The sequence below is a fragment of the Chrysemys picta genome, chromosome 1 (genome assembly GCF_011386835.1).
Source record: "Chrysemys picta bellii isolate R12L10 chromosome 1, ASM1138683v2, whole genome shotgun sequence".
Lineage (NCBI taxonomy): Eukaryota > Metazoa > Chordata > Testudines > Emydidae > Chrysemys > Chrysemys picta.
In genome coordinates, this window is record NC_088791.1 from 230864452 (window position 1) to 230880214 (window position 15763).

Genomic DNA, 15763 nt, shown 5'->3' on the forward strand with positions numbered 1-15763 from the left:
TTAGTACAATGGGAACAGAATAGAGCAGTTAAAGTGTTACTCAGAGCACACTTTAAGATTGCCTCAACCACTATCTCAAGGCAAAATCAAACAATCGGTTGGGAGGGGCAAAGGTGTGGGGGACAGGGAGGTATAAAACACTAAAAGACCAAAGAAATACTGACAAGAGCACAACCTCACTCCTTACCCCACCCATGGGGTACAAAAGGGGTGGGATGAAGACCCCAGGCCCAAAATGGAACATGACCCTAAGCTGTAAGGGGTGGGACTGTGGGAGTGCATTGCAGGCATATTTGGGCCTGCTAAGAAGGAGGAGGGAACAGGAGGAATAGTCTTATCTATATAAAAGTTGACCACTTTTCTGGATCCAGCTAAGCTCCTGGCCTCAGTGGTATCCTGTAGCAATGAGTGCCACAGACAGTGTGGGGGGAAACACTTCATTTGATCAGTTTTGAATCTCATACTTTTCATTATACTGACTGTCCTCTTGTTGTTCTGATGTGAGACTGAATTAAGAAACATTTGAAGAAACTGAAAGATGGCAAATCCTGACAAGAGAGAGTTCACTCCCTTTACACTGTATACATTTTCATAGAATCTCAGTGCATCCAATAGTAATCAGTACAGTGATGTACAGTTTATATTTACAAGAAGAAAGCTGAGTACAAACCCAGACGGGTCAGACATTATGTTAAATATGCAAAAAGTGAGGAAAGTACAAAGTCTGACAGAATAGAAAAAAACGTATAATGCAAAGAGTATAAGCTTTCCATAGTGTTGCTTTCACATGCTATTTCTTGTTAAACATGTGTTAATTACTTTATTCCCACAGTTAGAGTCCAGAACCAAACAGGAGTCACATTCAAGCTGGCACTGTCAATCCCTGTAGGCTCAACATACATAATGAATGAATGTTCTAGCAGTGTATTGTTGTACAAACAAAGTGACAAGGTTAACTATGAGCAGGGTTCACTGCTGCAGTCTAGTAAAAGATGGTCACTTCACTGCATTTACACATCTAACAATAGGCAAGAAAGAAGAGACAGAATTATTTTCTTCCTAAAATGGCATCATAGAGCTTTCCTGTTTTCTTGACCTGAATCTCTCTGAAACCAGCTGCAGCGAGGAGCTTGCTGTACTCGGCTGGCGTTCGTTCTTTTCCTTCAGCCTGAACCAACATGTTCATAGAGTAAAGCTGGGTTTCCAAAGGCCCAGTTTTGTCTTCATTCAAAAGTGTTTCAACCAGCAGCACTCCTCCCCCTGATGGGATAAAGAGATTTAAAAACAAACACGTTAATTTGTCAGAGGAGGACGCTAAAGCTTATTTTTCAACTGCATTTTTAGGTATTTCCAAAACCTTAGTGATCTCCCTTAAATGAAAAGAAAAATCATGTTATATTGCTACAGTATTTAATGAAATAGGAAGAGGGATTCTGTGCATCAATTAACTTATTTCCTGTACTTCAAAAGTAGAGAGTGAAGGGGAACCTATTAGCTGGGATTGAAACATTTATTTACACCAGCAGAAATGAACCCCAGAGGTGTGGTTGCTCAGCCTCTCTGAAAATCAAACCCCATGGCACCTAGAAACGCAGATTAACAATTTTCAGAAATTGAAGAGGTGCCTGTCAACATCATTAGGCACCTAAATAACTTTAAATATCTGGCCTTCCATGTCTAAAGTGAAGTGCCCAAACCTAGAAACCAATTGTGAAAAATGTCACATTGGCCATTATTACTCACGTGGCCTGGATGCAAATCACTGACTGAAAAGGAGAAAGGTTTTCAGTGTATGTTTCTTTACTTAATCTTTCATTCAAATGGACCTTTTAAAAAAAGCACAAAACCCCTGTCCAAACCAAATGATATCTATAAGTCTGTGTTTTGCAAAGAGGAAAACATACCAGGCTTGCAAGCCTTGTGGATTTTTGCTAGTAGCTGCATACACTTGTCATCTGCCCAGTCATGCAGGATCCTCGCCAGAATGTACAGGTCAGCTTCTGGTATTGGATCTTTAAAAAAATCTCCTGTAACAAAAAAGAAAAAACAATGCAAAAAACAGGCCTGAATAAGCAAACATTTTAAATTTGGTGTTGCAAAAAGCACAAGCTAGCTCCAAAACTACTCAAAAGACTTGCTGGGAAACTACACTCTTCTGGCTCGTCATGCTCACGGCTAATGCTAAGCAGTGACTAAGAGTGTATGGCAAAAATTCTCAATGCTGTGTGGCAGTGTGAAGGGGGTTTGTTCGTGTTAAGAGTGGAAGAGGCCTGAAAAATGTAAGCAGCCAAACATTTAAGAGACATATCTGATTCTTTGGAAAAATTTTAGTGCTTCACAATTTCTCCGAAGAGACAGAAATGAACGTACACGTAATGCAGTAAAAAGAAAGGGATGGCGAGAGTTCTCTAAACAAACCAAAAAAAGTTATTTTTCACCTTCTTCTACACCAATTACATTTAAAAAAACTCCTCCAATCTAGGTGAGACCACAATACAAATAAAGAAGATTCACAGCCCACTTAGGGAGCAAATCTCCCAGTATTGAATAATTGCTGGTGTGCTCTTTATCCATCCAATTGAATGCCAATTTCGTTTCTCTCTCTCTTTCTCTTTCCTGTCTGCTTCACCCATATAAACCGTCTGTCACACTTCTCTGTCTTTGCTTTTAGGTCATCACCCCCCTCCACTTTTTCCCCTTCTTCACTGCTGGATCCCCTTTCTCTGTCTCTCCCCTCCTCCTCCGACCCCCACTTCCCCAAAACTGACCATTTATTTTTATTTAAACGGTAAAAATAGACATCTAAAAGCAAGATGTCTCAACACTCAATTTATATCGTAACAGGACCCCAACAGCATTTATCCCTTCAAATGTAACATGGACTTCCTTAGGGGCCTTTGTTGCTAGTCACATTGCACTAATCTACACAACCTACTGTTTTCAACAATTTTGCACACTTTGGACCTCCCCACAATTGTTCAGTAAAGCCACATCCCCACCGCGTGACACCGAAGGGCTAGGAGGCACACAGCATGGAGTTTGTTTTTTAATTTTTACGTTGCTGTTTAATTGGGATGATGTTCAAGGCCTTGGAATATACTTGCATCCTTGGCAATTAATAGCTCAGCTTCTCCCAGGTGAGTAACCAAGCTCAAATGGCGTACATTGCTCATTACACTCTATTATAATGAAACACGGTCCCTTCAGCACATTTTTCTTTGCATATGAGCACACACAAAATGAACCAAGTTTACCTTCATGGAAAGTGATCCGACGTTCTTCTGGGGGTACAAAACGCTCCTTTGCCACTTGTACTACTTTAGGTAGGTCATAAATTGTGACTGTAGAATTTGGGTACAAAGAAATACATTCCTGGGCCAAACCACCTGCACATCCTTATAGTGAAAGTGAAATACAGGGTAAATGCTCAAATATAACAATATTGGTCATTTTTATATCTTCCATCTAAGAAACTTAGACTGCAATAAACTCAGACACATGATGCCTTGTGAGGTAGGTTAATGTTACTATCCATTTTTACAGAAGTAGAAACTGAAGTACAAAAGAGATAAGTGATTTGTTCATGGTCTCCCATCCTATCTGTCTGCTCTGAAATAGGACCCAATTTTCCCTGCTCCCAGTCCTGTGATCTAACCACCAGCCTGTAAAGGATATTGTTTTAACAACACAGTGTGATGCAGCTATAGCTGGCTGGAAATTTTCAAATGAAGAGTTTTCTCTTTCAAAAAATGACCAGTTTGATTATGAAAACTTTATGAAATATTGACTTTTTCTAAGTTTTCGTTTTCATTAATTTTTTAGGACTTTTTTTTTTAATGGAAGTTTATTTCACTGAAACCCTCTATTTTGTTAAACAGGAATGGAGATAACCATTTCAGTGTTTGCCATAAAACATGAGGTGTTAAACCAATAAAATCTGTTTTGAACACTGGAAAACAGAAACCTCAATTTTTTATGAAAACATTCTGAAAAAATTTCAACCGGCATTGCATGAAACTAAAAGCTTCCCCTTATCTAAAATCGATGAACCATTCTTCTGTTTTAAAGCTCCCATCTTCAATATTTAGGAATGCATATAGCAAATAATAATACTTAGCCTCTTACATAGTGCTATTAAACTAGATGAGCACAGTGGTCCCTTCCAGCCTTAAAGTCTATGAGTCTATAGTGCTTTTAATCTGTGCATATCAAAGCACTTCATAAAGAAGGCACATATCATAATCTCCTTTGTACAGATGGGACAACAGAGGCCCACAGAGGGGAAATGACTTGCCTAAGGTCATCCAGCAGGCCAGGGGCAGAGCTGGGATAGAACACAAGTCTCCTGTGTCCCAGCATAGTCACAATCAGCACAGTCGCTGCAGCAATGCATTAGAACTCTAGGCACCCTTCCCTACAAACTGGATTTCAAAAGCCCTTACCTCCTCCCATTAGGGTTACACCAAAGCCAGGTCTTGGTATATAGAAAATGCCACACTGAGACATGAACAAAATAACTGAATTGTTAAAAATCTGAAAGATTCACATCCAGTATTCACCATTCAAAACATTACCATACAGTTAATGTTCAGGATGGGTTTTGTTTGTATTGTAAAAACAAAGCCCAGAGGGGGAAAGAAATTGGTGAGGAGCATGAGTTGAGTTAGTTTACCTTAAAAGGACAGCATATGTTGAGGTTATTTTTCCCATGATATTTAAATTCATGTTTTTCTCACTGTTTACAACAGTGAACTGAAAACTGATCTGGTTTCTCTGCTTCGGCTGCTATTGCTCCATCCCACACACACATGCATTTGTTCCTGCAGAGCTATTCATTTGCATAAGACTGCGGGCAGTGAGCATTCAACAATGGCCTATAAGTCTATAATATATAACTAAACTAGTGTTGTATGTAAAGTAAATAAGGTTTTTAAAATGTTTAAGAAACTTTATTTAAAATTACATTAAAATGCAGAACTCCCCAGACCGGTGGCCAGGACCCGGGCAGTGTGAGTGCCACTGAAAATCAGCTCACGTGCCACCTTCAGCACGTGTGCCATAGGTTGCCTATATTTCCTGCCATAAGAGAACTACATTGGCAGAGGCTGGTCTAATGCTATGAATGGCTCGAGGAAAAATTTGTCATCAATATTAGTCAGAAAATCATAGGTAAGGCCACTGCAAAGAAGAATAAGACACAGTTGAGGCATACTGAATGGCTTTAGAGGATGAGAAATGAAAATGGCCAGAGCAGATTAGCCAGACTTCATTTCTGCTTTCTGTGTTTTAGAAACTTGGGAGAGCAAAACAGCAGGGGAGACGTAGTAATGGAGATTGCATGGTGCTATAAATCCTAACAGGATCGAAATACAGAGACAACGGTAAAGCTGTTTGGGGGTAAGAAGTATGTAGGCAGTTCATCAACCTAAAGTCACAGAATGAAGTGAAGAGTAGCCTGGAAGCTGTTCCGGTAGAATTTCTTAAGCAATGGCAGAAGAAAAACCTACCCAATCAATGAGAAGGAAAATAAGTTGCTGCTTAGATCTATGGGGTTCCTTAGACTGACAAAAACATTCCACTTTATAATGCTTTTATCATTTTCATAATTTTATATGACTTTGGCTCAAAATGTAAAATGCTTCCCTTGTGATTGATCCTGGCCTTGAAGTCTGTCCTGTTTTTCTATTGCTCACACAGGTCATAGTATAAGTGCTATTTATCCACAGCTTACAAAAAAAGGCAGTTAAAAGTTCTGATGACACTTACCTCCCAGATCGTAAATGATGGTGAAAGGTGAAAGGTCAAATGCACCAATCACATCTCTGCCACATATACTCCAAATTGCATTTAAACCATACATGAATTTGATCATCTCTTCTTCTGATCTAGTGATTTCAAAGAACATTATTTGTAGCACAAGTAAATTATGACACATTCATTGATGGCTAGCATAATATTACTCTTTCACTAACCTTTATCTCAAATACTATATTATTAATTATTATTAATACTTCTCAGCCAGCATGCACAATAGACTAGACCACTAGTAAAAAGAACTTACACTAGTAGCTATTCAAAACATTAAAAATATATCCACCCTGTTTCCTACACTTTTATGAGACTTACTGGAAGAAAAACATGTTACACTTATCATCTAGCAGTGTGTTATGATGCTAAACCTAAGGGTCCCCAGATGTTTCTCATTTAACAGAATTTTCCATTATACCAACTATGGTACATAACAAACTTTTCATGATAGGTTGCAAGTAAGAATTTTTTGCTTTGATACCAAATGACAAGCATATTTGAAATACCAGATATTTCTCAACACTGGATACCATTGAAATGACAGGGTTTTCATGTGAATAGGACTAATCATCATATTTCACCATTGAAGTAGTAATACAAAATAGAAAAGTTATCCCAACACTAAATTGATTATTACCTGTAGAGAGCCTCAAAGAGGTCTTTTGATGAAACGCCAAATGCTCGCTCATACTGGTTTTTCCCATCTCTTAAAAAAAATTACAAAATTGTGAGCATATTTTTGGTTTAACACCTTGCTGCATTGGTGGCAATTGTATTAAGGTACCTATTTAATTAAACTTATTCAGGAAAAAGGGAATCACCTTTGGCATGACAAGGGTTACTCTTTGATTGCTTGAATCATTCTGAAAACTGTCTGTGCCACACCAAAAGATTCAAAAAGGAAATCAGTCTCTACTTTGTTATTATTTAAAGTTCATTATTGGACACCACTAAGAGGAAGGAAACACAACTGCTATTTGATGTACCAGAGACAGGGCTCAGATCCTCAGCTGGTGTAAATTGACACAGCTCCATAAAGAGCTGTGCTGACTTGTATCGGCTGAGATTCTGGCCCAATATACATTGACTTCCTTCCTCACTTTCTTCTGCCTTTGGCAACACAACCAATTAGGATCCCTGCAAGCATCCCTCAGTCACTATTCATCATCATTTGCCTGGCCGAGGGCTTCCCTCCACAGAAACTATTATCATGATTAAATGTTCCCCTTGGGATACAACAAAGAAGCATAGTATAAAAGTCTGTTTCCTGACTCTGCAGTGAATTCATTCACTGAAGCACTAGCAAACATAAGCTCATGTAATAATAGTGATACTTTGCACTTCAACATGCTTCTGAAACAATTACCAGTCAATACACCTCTACCGTGATATAACGCTGTCCTTGGGGGCCAAAAAATCTTACTGCGTTATAGGTGAAACCGCTTTATATCAAACTTGCTTTGATCCACCAGAGTGCGCAACCCCCCCCGGAGCACTGCTTTACCGTGTTATATCCAATTTAAATGTTATATCAGGTCACGTTATATCGGGGTAGAGGTGTATGTATCATCAGCAGGCAGGATTGAACCTGGGACTTCTGGAGCTAAATGCATGCCCCTCAAGCCACATGGCTGTTAGCTAACACTGTAGCACATTCATTAATCTCCAAGTGGTCTCAGTGCTACTACATGGGACAGAGCACCACACCCAGGAAGTGTGTGGGTTACATATCTCTTCATTTTCTATTGTTTCTCCAAAGACATGCCTCTTCCTGAGCAGGTTCACAAATGTAGCAAAGTGCTTTATTGTAATGGATGTTGGCACATGAGTTTTGTACAAACTACATAAGTTTTCATCTCCTTACCTCACAGCATCTGTCAGGTAGTGCCAGCACAAATAGACAGTTTTGGAGTAGTACATCAAATTATGATACTGAGACTTGGGACTTGATTTTGTAAGGTAGAGGTTGGAAAGCTCTGTGTTCCTGTAAAAGGCTAAAGGGAAAAAGAAGGTAAGTTAACATTTACAAACTTCTCATTGTGCAAAGCCTGTTTTACAGCATAATCCGTGTAACAAGAACAAGCTGTAGGAATGCAACCAAAGCAACAAGGAAACTGCAGGAGATTCCCCACTCTAGATAGACCAGAGATGGAGGAAGGTCTGGGAGCACGAATGCATAGCATACCATAGCTACCCATCAGATTCTGCAAGGTCTGGAATGAAGGATTCCAGGATGTAAAAAGCACACCCCAGCACCATCACCATTTCTTTGTGAAAGTGTATAAGCCAAACGCCTGTGGTGACATCTCTTTCCACTATGCTTTTTAGTGTAGGTGCTCAAAAGCATCTTATTTCAGCAATAATACCTAACATACCAGTCTTTTTTCGTCTGCTGAGGAAACCAATAGGGAGAGTTAAGTCCGCAGGACATAAAACTACCCATAATCCCTAACTTGAAAAGCTCAGACACTTCTGAGGTCATCTAGTGCTACAGAATTTCAATATTCTCACTGGCTGATTATGGGAGTCATCTGACAGATGCAAAGTTTTGGGCTCTTACTATGCTTACAATATTTCTTTTATGGACAGATATATGGGCTGTTGTAGAATGTGTTCTCTCTCTTACAGCACAGGCAAACTCCCACTGAATTCAATGAGAGCCAGGTTAGGCTTTAAATCTATTCTTCAACTCTGTGTGATGGGAAGACTGGGGTCTGGGCAGCTCCAGGAGAGTCGCTGTGTGGGCTCTACACCCAGGCAGCTGCCACAGAGGTGAAAAAGTTCCTCTGAAGCATCCACCTGAATTTCCATTAGTAGGGTGGATGCTGCCTCATTTATGCTCCTGCAGCTGGGCTGGTTGCCATGGAAAGGGTGTAGGTGGCTTCTGAAGTGGCCACAGATTTCTAAAGGCTTGTCTACATGGTGAAATGGACTGAAATAGCTGTTTGGTAAGAGTTCCCCATGCTGACACTATTATTGTGGAATATCAGTATCTTCTTCCAATTTAGATTAATCCATTTTGGAAGTGGATCAAGCAAAACTGGAATAAGCCAACTCTTATTCCAGAATAAGAGTATCCACACGGGGAGCTACTGTGGAATGGCTATAGCGCTTTAAATTCCCCCTTCCTTACTCCAAAATAACTTCCCCATGTAGACGTGGCCTCAGAGCAGAGAACGTACTTGTAAAAAGGCCACTCTTCTGGGTGTTTATCATAGCAGTCCCTGGGTACCAATGGGTTTATATTAATCCTTAGAACACTGCTTGATTCCCAAGGGGAGAACACCTACTGCAGCTTCTGTCAGCAAAATGTGTGAGTGGCATTTACAGAGAGATCCAGCAATGTTTGCTGCATATGGAATACAACAGATCAGGAAGAGTAGATGTATCTGGTACAGTCTTTTCCTGCTCTCTGTGGGCTTTTCTCCTCATTTCTGCCTGCTAAATCATGTACTGAGAGCACAATTCAGGCTGAAAGCAGAGAACACACAGCAAAGAAGTTTCTTTGTATACATAGGATTTTCAGTCAGGGTTACTTTGTCTGAACACATCTCTTTCTAAGCTATCCCTAAATATTTCAAAAGTACACTTCACACGGCAGAGGTTCAGACCTTCAACAACATAAACAGGCATAGCTCTGTCAATTTCAATGGAGTTTCACCCATTTATACCAGCTGAGGATCTGACCTCTTGTCTTTAGCTCAGGAAATCTGAAACTGCACTTTATGTAATAAAGATAATTAATATAAAGATATAAAGACAATTGGCCAAGTTAGCGGGAGATCTTAAAGAAGTCTAAATTAGTGTAACTAATACCTTCTTCTGGCCTCCAGACTATATATTCATTAGACATCTTACAACGTGCTCTTAGAGATTCCCTTACAGCTGCTTAAATTCAAATTCCCTTACACCTGGGTAATTACTATTGCTTGTGAATTTGGTCCAATGAGTTAAATAGGTTCTTAGGACAGGTAGAAAAGTGACTATGTATCTGTTTTACTCTCTTACTCCTACCCACGTTCAGTTTTTGTAAATCTGATGCATTGAGATTTCTCAAACCACATTGTACCTCTTCCCTCATTCTGGCATTTTTGCTTTTAATATTATAATTCAGTCACACACATTCTATTTAATGAGGCCTTAAAACCAACAGTGATTTAATTGTTAGTCTTCTCCCTTCCCGACAACATTACCTCCTTCACTTTTCATTTCGACTCCCAGGAGCTTTAATCCCACACAGGCATCAAGCAACCGTTCCATTCCGCTGGCGCTGGTGCCCAACCGTTCAGCAATGGCATCTGAAGACAGGGGCCCTTCTGACTCCAGCAATAGATCAAACACTCCCAATTCACAGGCAGTAAACATAATCTGAAAGCAAATGGCGGTGGATACAGTGGAGTAAGAAAAAGTGCAGATGCCCCCTGATGAGCAGCTCCTTAGGTGAAAATTTTTTACAAGAATTGTAAAAACCACCATTAAAGTGTTTTTCAACCATCAAAACGCTGCAGTTGCTTTTAGCACTGAGACCGTTGCTTAAGTTGCTCTGCTTCTTTCATTTCTGTTCCCTGCTGAACTACCCATTAAATGATCACATATTAAGGCCAGGTATTGTGTATGCATTTTTTTTTTTTGCCTTTATAGGTTTAGAACAGACCCTTACAATACCACATTTTAAAGGCTCTGTGCTATGATTAAGGGACTGATGATGTGACATATTGTTTAAAAAAACAATAAAAGTCTCATGCATCAAAGCCAGAAACAATCCTAAAAGCTTTGGAGCCCTTAGATAGATCTAATAGCCTATCCCCAAATTGTAACAAATGTCTTTCTATCTAGCATGGAACGCATAATGCTAGATTGCATATTTTATTGTTGTCATAGAAAAAGTTCACGAAAATGCCAGATGTGGCAGTTCTAATCTCCTTCTTGCCATGATCCTTTGTAAACCTTCACAGAGTTCCCCCTCTCCCTCTCGGAGATAAGATAACACTATCCAGCAGAATCAAAATTATCTTCAGATTATCTTTCAAAAATATATTTTAAGAGTGCGAATTTGAAAAATGTTGGCCATCCACTGCGTCTCTGAGTGCTTAAAAAACTGTTATTGTTTGAACTACCCTATATTCTCTCCACAGTGGAAAGGAGACTCATTGGGCATTTAATTCCCCCCACACACACCCTCCACACACACCTATGAATGGTATTTCTTGTTTTGCTGTGTTGGATTTTGACAGAGCAGGAATATTAAATACTAATTGGAACACATGGTTTGTAAAAAAAATCTTCAAAGAGGGAAATGAAATCTCTGGGTTTCCACCTTGCCTTACTACCATTCTGTTTCTTGAAAGACAGTCATTAAACTAGATCTGTTCCCCCCCTCCCCCAACAGATATAATTTGCCAAAATATAACTAAGCCACTGTGTTCTCTTTTGCAGCACAAGGTAAGTACAGATATGCAAAATTCACTGCATTTGAAAATATTTTTGCAAAACTGTGTTATCTGGGTTTGGATTTTTCAAAATCAAAACCAAGGGTCATTTGGATCTGTGGTCTGTTTATCTGAAAAACCCAAAATGTAGAGGAATGTGGAGATATTCTATTAGCAAAACAGACTGGCACGATTGTGGGTGATTTTAATTTAGCAAAACATCATTTGGAAGACTTTATAATAATACAACTTCGTTCAGATCTGGGTTCCCTTTACCCAAAGCCCCTAAATTCCAGGAGTTGGATAAATTATCTCAGAGTTGGCCCATCCTTGAAGGTCTCTTACAGGGTTTTTTTCCTGCAAACTTTCATCATGTCTATTTCAAGTTAAAATCTGACAAATTACTAGGAGATTGAGATTAAAATTGGGACCCCTTGTATTGAGTCTGTTCCTTTCTCGAGATTTAAAATAACCATCTAAATTGAGTTTGGAAATTTCTACCTACCTAGTTTTAATATAATTTCCAGGCATTATTTGTAATTCTTACCTTTGAGACTAAAAACCCATTGTTGTATTGAAATAAGATCTGAGGATAGTCAAGGTCTTCTGTGGAGCTCATTTTCCTTCTGCGCACTGTGAGAGATCCTCTTGCGTTCATCATTTAAATAAGCCTCTTTTCCACTAGATACAGATCACAGTGGGTAGTTCACTTAACCTTATTAGTTGTGAGAAAGACGTTATTAAAAACACACACATATTGGTTGAAGAATTTGAATCAGCTAGTTACTTCTATTAGGTTTCTTGCTGTTCTTTGGCTCTCTGTCCATAAAGTACATGCTGGAGAATTACTATGAATTTATGTATTTCATCAGCCAAAATGGCGTTTAAAAAGCTAATGAGAAATTATAGAAAGCAAAATAAAAATGTTTAGATGATAGTGTTTACAATGTCGAAAACCTGAACAGGGGATGTTACAGTTTATAAAGACATAATAAATCAGTTACATTAATTCAAGGTCTAATCACAACCATGGTACAACGACAAACTTTTATCCTAGTTCTATGCTATTCTGAGCAGTGATTTTGGCACCAGTGTGGAACTATAGGATCCTTAAATATAGATCCTTATTTATCTCTAAGCAAGTTTATTAGCCAGTGGAATTATGGAATTGCTTGTGTCAGTTCAACCATACAATTCTAAAGTAGAGTTTAAAAATTCGGGAAAATGAATTATCAAACAATCCCCAAACAGCTTGAAATTACCTTTTCCAGGTATATATAGCCAAGCTTTGCCACCTATACCAGCACAAGACTATCTCCCATTATACACAAAATACAATATGCAGGTGTCATTTTGAAACTATTTTAATTTTTCTGGAATTTCACCAGTATTGTAAGCCTTATTTTAAGTAAAGGTACAAGTGATGGGAAAATCTTTAGTTTACAAGCCAGTTCAAAGCTTCTTCCTTTTTGCTTTTTTTCTCTCTAAGAACTATCAATTCTCTTGATCATGAAAAAGATATGTGATTTCTAAGCTAAACTCTTTGAAACACTCAGGGTTTTTCATTGTTCACTTTTGCTGTAGATAAGCACAGTTTCCTATAACAAATAGTACTAGCAGGCTTAGTTAATGTAATTAGTTTCTCCAGCCTCAGTACTCTCAACTACTTACTGATTTAACATAATTTCTAGACAAGACTAAACTTGTAAGTGAAATACAGCTCACAAAACATCATGCATTTTAGTCACTTGGGCCTTGTCTACACAAGGAAATTGACCAGCGTAGCTATTGCAGAATAAGCGTTTCCTCAATAGTGCCTTATGTGGAGAACTCTATTCCAAAATAAAAGTATACCCCAATTATCCAAAGGTTGTTGGAGACACTCGGCCTAAATTTAGGCCTAAATTATTACAAGCATTCTGGCCTACGTGTGGATGTACAGAATGTTATTATTTAAAATGCCATATTTTCTCTGTCTTCACTACATAGTGCCACTACAAACATGTTACATGCACTTACATTACCAGTGTACTGTATTCTCTGAGCACGTCTGCCATGAAACAGAGAAACCGTCCACCAGCATGGAAAGGGTTAAGGAGAGCCTTTGGGCCCAGCTAGCCCTGCCCCATTATACCTGCAGCCAGTGTCAGGCCCAGAGGAGAGAGAAAAAGAGAGAACCTGGCTCAGTTTGGGGCTGATTGGCAAAGAGGCAGGAGCTGGCTGCCTCCCTACCTGAGGGGAAGTGTCACTATCCTGGCAGCGAAGGCAGACACCAGGAAAGAATCAAGGGAGTCTGAGGAAGAGGCTGAGGATCACCCAGCCTAAGAGAAACCCAGCTGACCGAAGCACAGAGACCTTGTGGGGGTCTGACCCTGCCAAACTTATGACTGCCCTGCCCAGAGGAACCTGGGACCATGGCAGGGTGCCACTCATGGTCCATGAGGGGGCACTACTAGAGACAAGCCACCACAGTGGCTTGGACTATAGGGGTCACACCCCAAATTGAAGGGACAGTGGTAGGAAGTAGCCCTGGGCAGTGGATTTAGGGAGGTCCTCTACTCAGGAGTTGACTTACACAGGGCCCTGGATTGGGACCCAGTGAAGTGGGAAGGGCTGGAATCCCCGGTCCCAGCCCCCACCTCCACCCTGCCTTAAAGACTGAGGCACCTCGACCAAGTAGGATGCTGCAAATCAAGAGCCCCAATCAAGAACTCCAAGCAACCCAGCCCTCCAGTGTCTGTCTTTACAGGCATGTGCTGCCTCTTTGGCTGAAGTCTAAGGAGGGTAGATGAACCCCCTGAAAAGGTCAAAGCCAGAAGTCAGCATTGAGAGAGGGGGGTTTACATTGCACTGTCCTTCTTTAAGAGAATGCTATGCTTCACCATTCAGAAGTCATGGTATGACTATTGCAGATGCACTCACAACCTTAAGTCTGCTCATTGTGTGTATGTACGACGCAAACTCTAATTACATACACCTCTACCCCGATATAACACGACCCGATATAACACAAATTTGGATATAACGCGGTAAAGCAGTGCTCCGGGGGGGGAGGGGCTGCGCACTCTGGTGGATCAAAGCAAGTTCGATATAACGCGGTTTCACCTATAACGCGGTAAGATTTTTTGGCTCCCGAGGACAGCGTTATATCACGGTAGAGGTGTAATGAGCTGTTATTTCTCAGTAGCACAGTATATCATACAGTTTTTTTTACAGTGTTAGATACACATATCATCTTCTGCATAGTGTACCACACTGTGTATGCCAGATTCCCTACAAGTAATTTATGTCCAAGATATTGTAGAATCTTTCCCTCAATCATAGAGTGATAAAGTTTAAACCCAGAAGGGACCACTAAACCATCTACTGTGACCCATGTATACCACAGGCCACCAGCATCACTTAGCACACTTACACACTAAACACAACCACTAAAGTTAGATCAAAGCATTACAGCCCAACAGAAACTACACTATTATGCATCACAGGCAGAAACTAGGAGGGACCTCGCATTTAATGAGCCAGGTTTCTATGGTGCACTGCCCACATTCAGTTCACACTATTATAGAGGACAAACCTGAACAATATTTTTAATCAAGGGCAGAGCACAGCCTACTTGCCTTTGCAAGATTGGGGGATTATAACTTAAATAAACAAACGTTGGCATGTGCAGCAAGTGTGATTTGGAAAGACATAACTTGCCAAATGGCTTCTTTAATAAGTTATTTCCTTCCCAAATGTCATTTAATTCTGTCACCACCTGTCAAGTGTTATTCACTCCATTGGTATTAGAGTTGTTCAAAAGAAGTCATATGATTTTTTTTCAGTGGGGAAAAGGATTTACTCCTGCCCCCTACTCTCTGTCTATTCAAATCAGATCCACCATTGTTGCTCAAATTGCATTTCCTCTCGGTCGAGCCTACCTCTCGCCAGGTACGCCGAGGAGGACTGGCCAAGCCTGCCCCGGGCCCGCTACCCCGAGGAGGAGCCAAGCATGCCCCGTGCCAGCTACCCTGGTGGAGAGCTGCCGGACTTGCTCCCAAGCCCCGCACCAGAGGAACCGATGCTGCTGGACTGGCCCGAACCCAGCGTCACCAACGAGGTAGGCCCCGAGGGGGAACACAGAAGTAGCCCGGGGGTAGCCGACCCCGGTCAGGCTGTAGACACATGTGAGCCGATGTCAGTGTGTTTTGGTCAGGACACCCCACTGACCAGCAGCGGCAGTAACCGCTGCTAGGGTCCCGGGCTGGGATGCAGTGGAGTTGGTGGGCCTGCGTCCCCCCCCTGCCACCCCCCGCTCATGGGTGGCAGGCTTCCCCCTCACCCAATGCTCAGGTAGGAACCTGGGCCCCCCCCAAGTGTATTGTTGCTCAGCCCCTGCACCAGAGGGCCTGATCCCCTTAACTGGCGGTTGCTCAGCCCCTGCACCAGAGGGCCTGAGCCCCTTAGCTGAGTGTTTGCTCAGCCCTGCCTGAGGGCCTGAGCTCCCTGAACTGTGGGTCGCTCAGCCCCTGCGTAAAGGGGCC

General features: G+C 40.9%; 1 protein-coding gene across 2 annotated transcripts; it reads right to left on the reverse strand.

Moving 5' to 3' along the window:
* Positions 1–541: 541 nt before the first annotated feature.
* LOC135980763 (acetylserotonin O-methyltransferase-like) lies at positions 542–12970 on the reverse strand. 2 transcript variants are annotated; one of them, XM_065580750.1, is made up of 8 exons: positions 11785–12970; positions 10002–10176; positions 7673–7802; positions 6446–6514; positions 5767–5885; positions 3255–3395; positions 1905–2027; positions 542–1260 (listed from the first exon to the last, which is right to left on the reverse strand). In XM_065580750.1, the coding sequence occupies exons 1-8, from the start codon at positions 11896–11898 to the stop codon at positions 1049–1051; spliced, it is 1083 nt and encodes a 360-aa protein (XP_065436822.1). In that variant the 5' UTR covers positions 11899–12970; the 3' UTR covers positions 542–1048. The 2 variants fall into 2 exon arrangements, with proteins under 2 accessions (XP_065436822.1, XP_065436823.1); XM_065580751.1 differs by lacking the exon at positions 6446–6514 and having other exon boundaries at positions 11785–12969.
* Positions 12971–15763: the final 2793 nt, after the last annotated feature.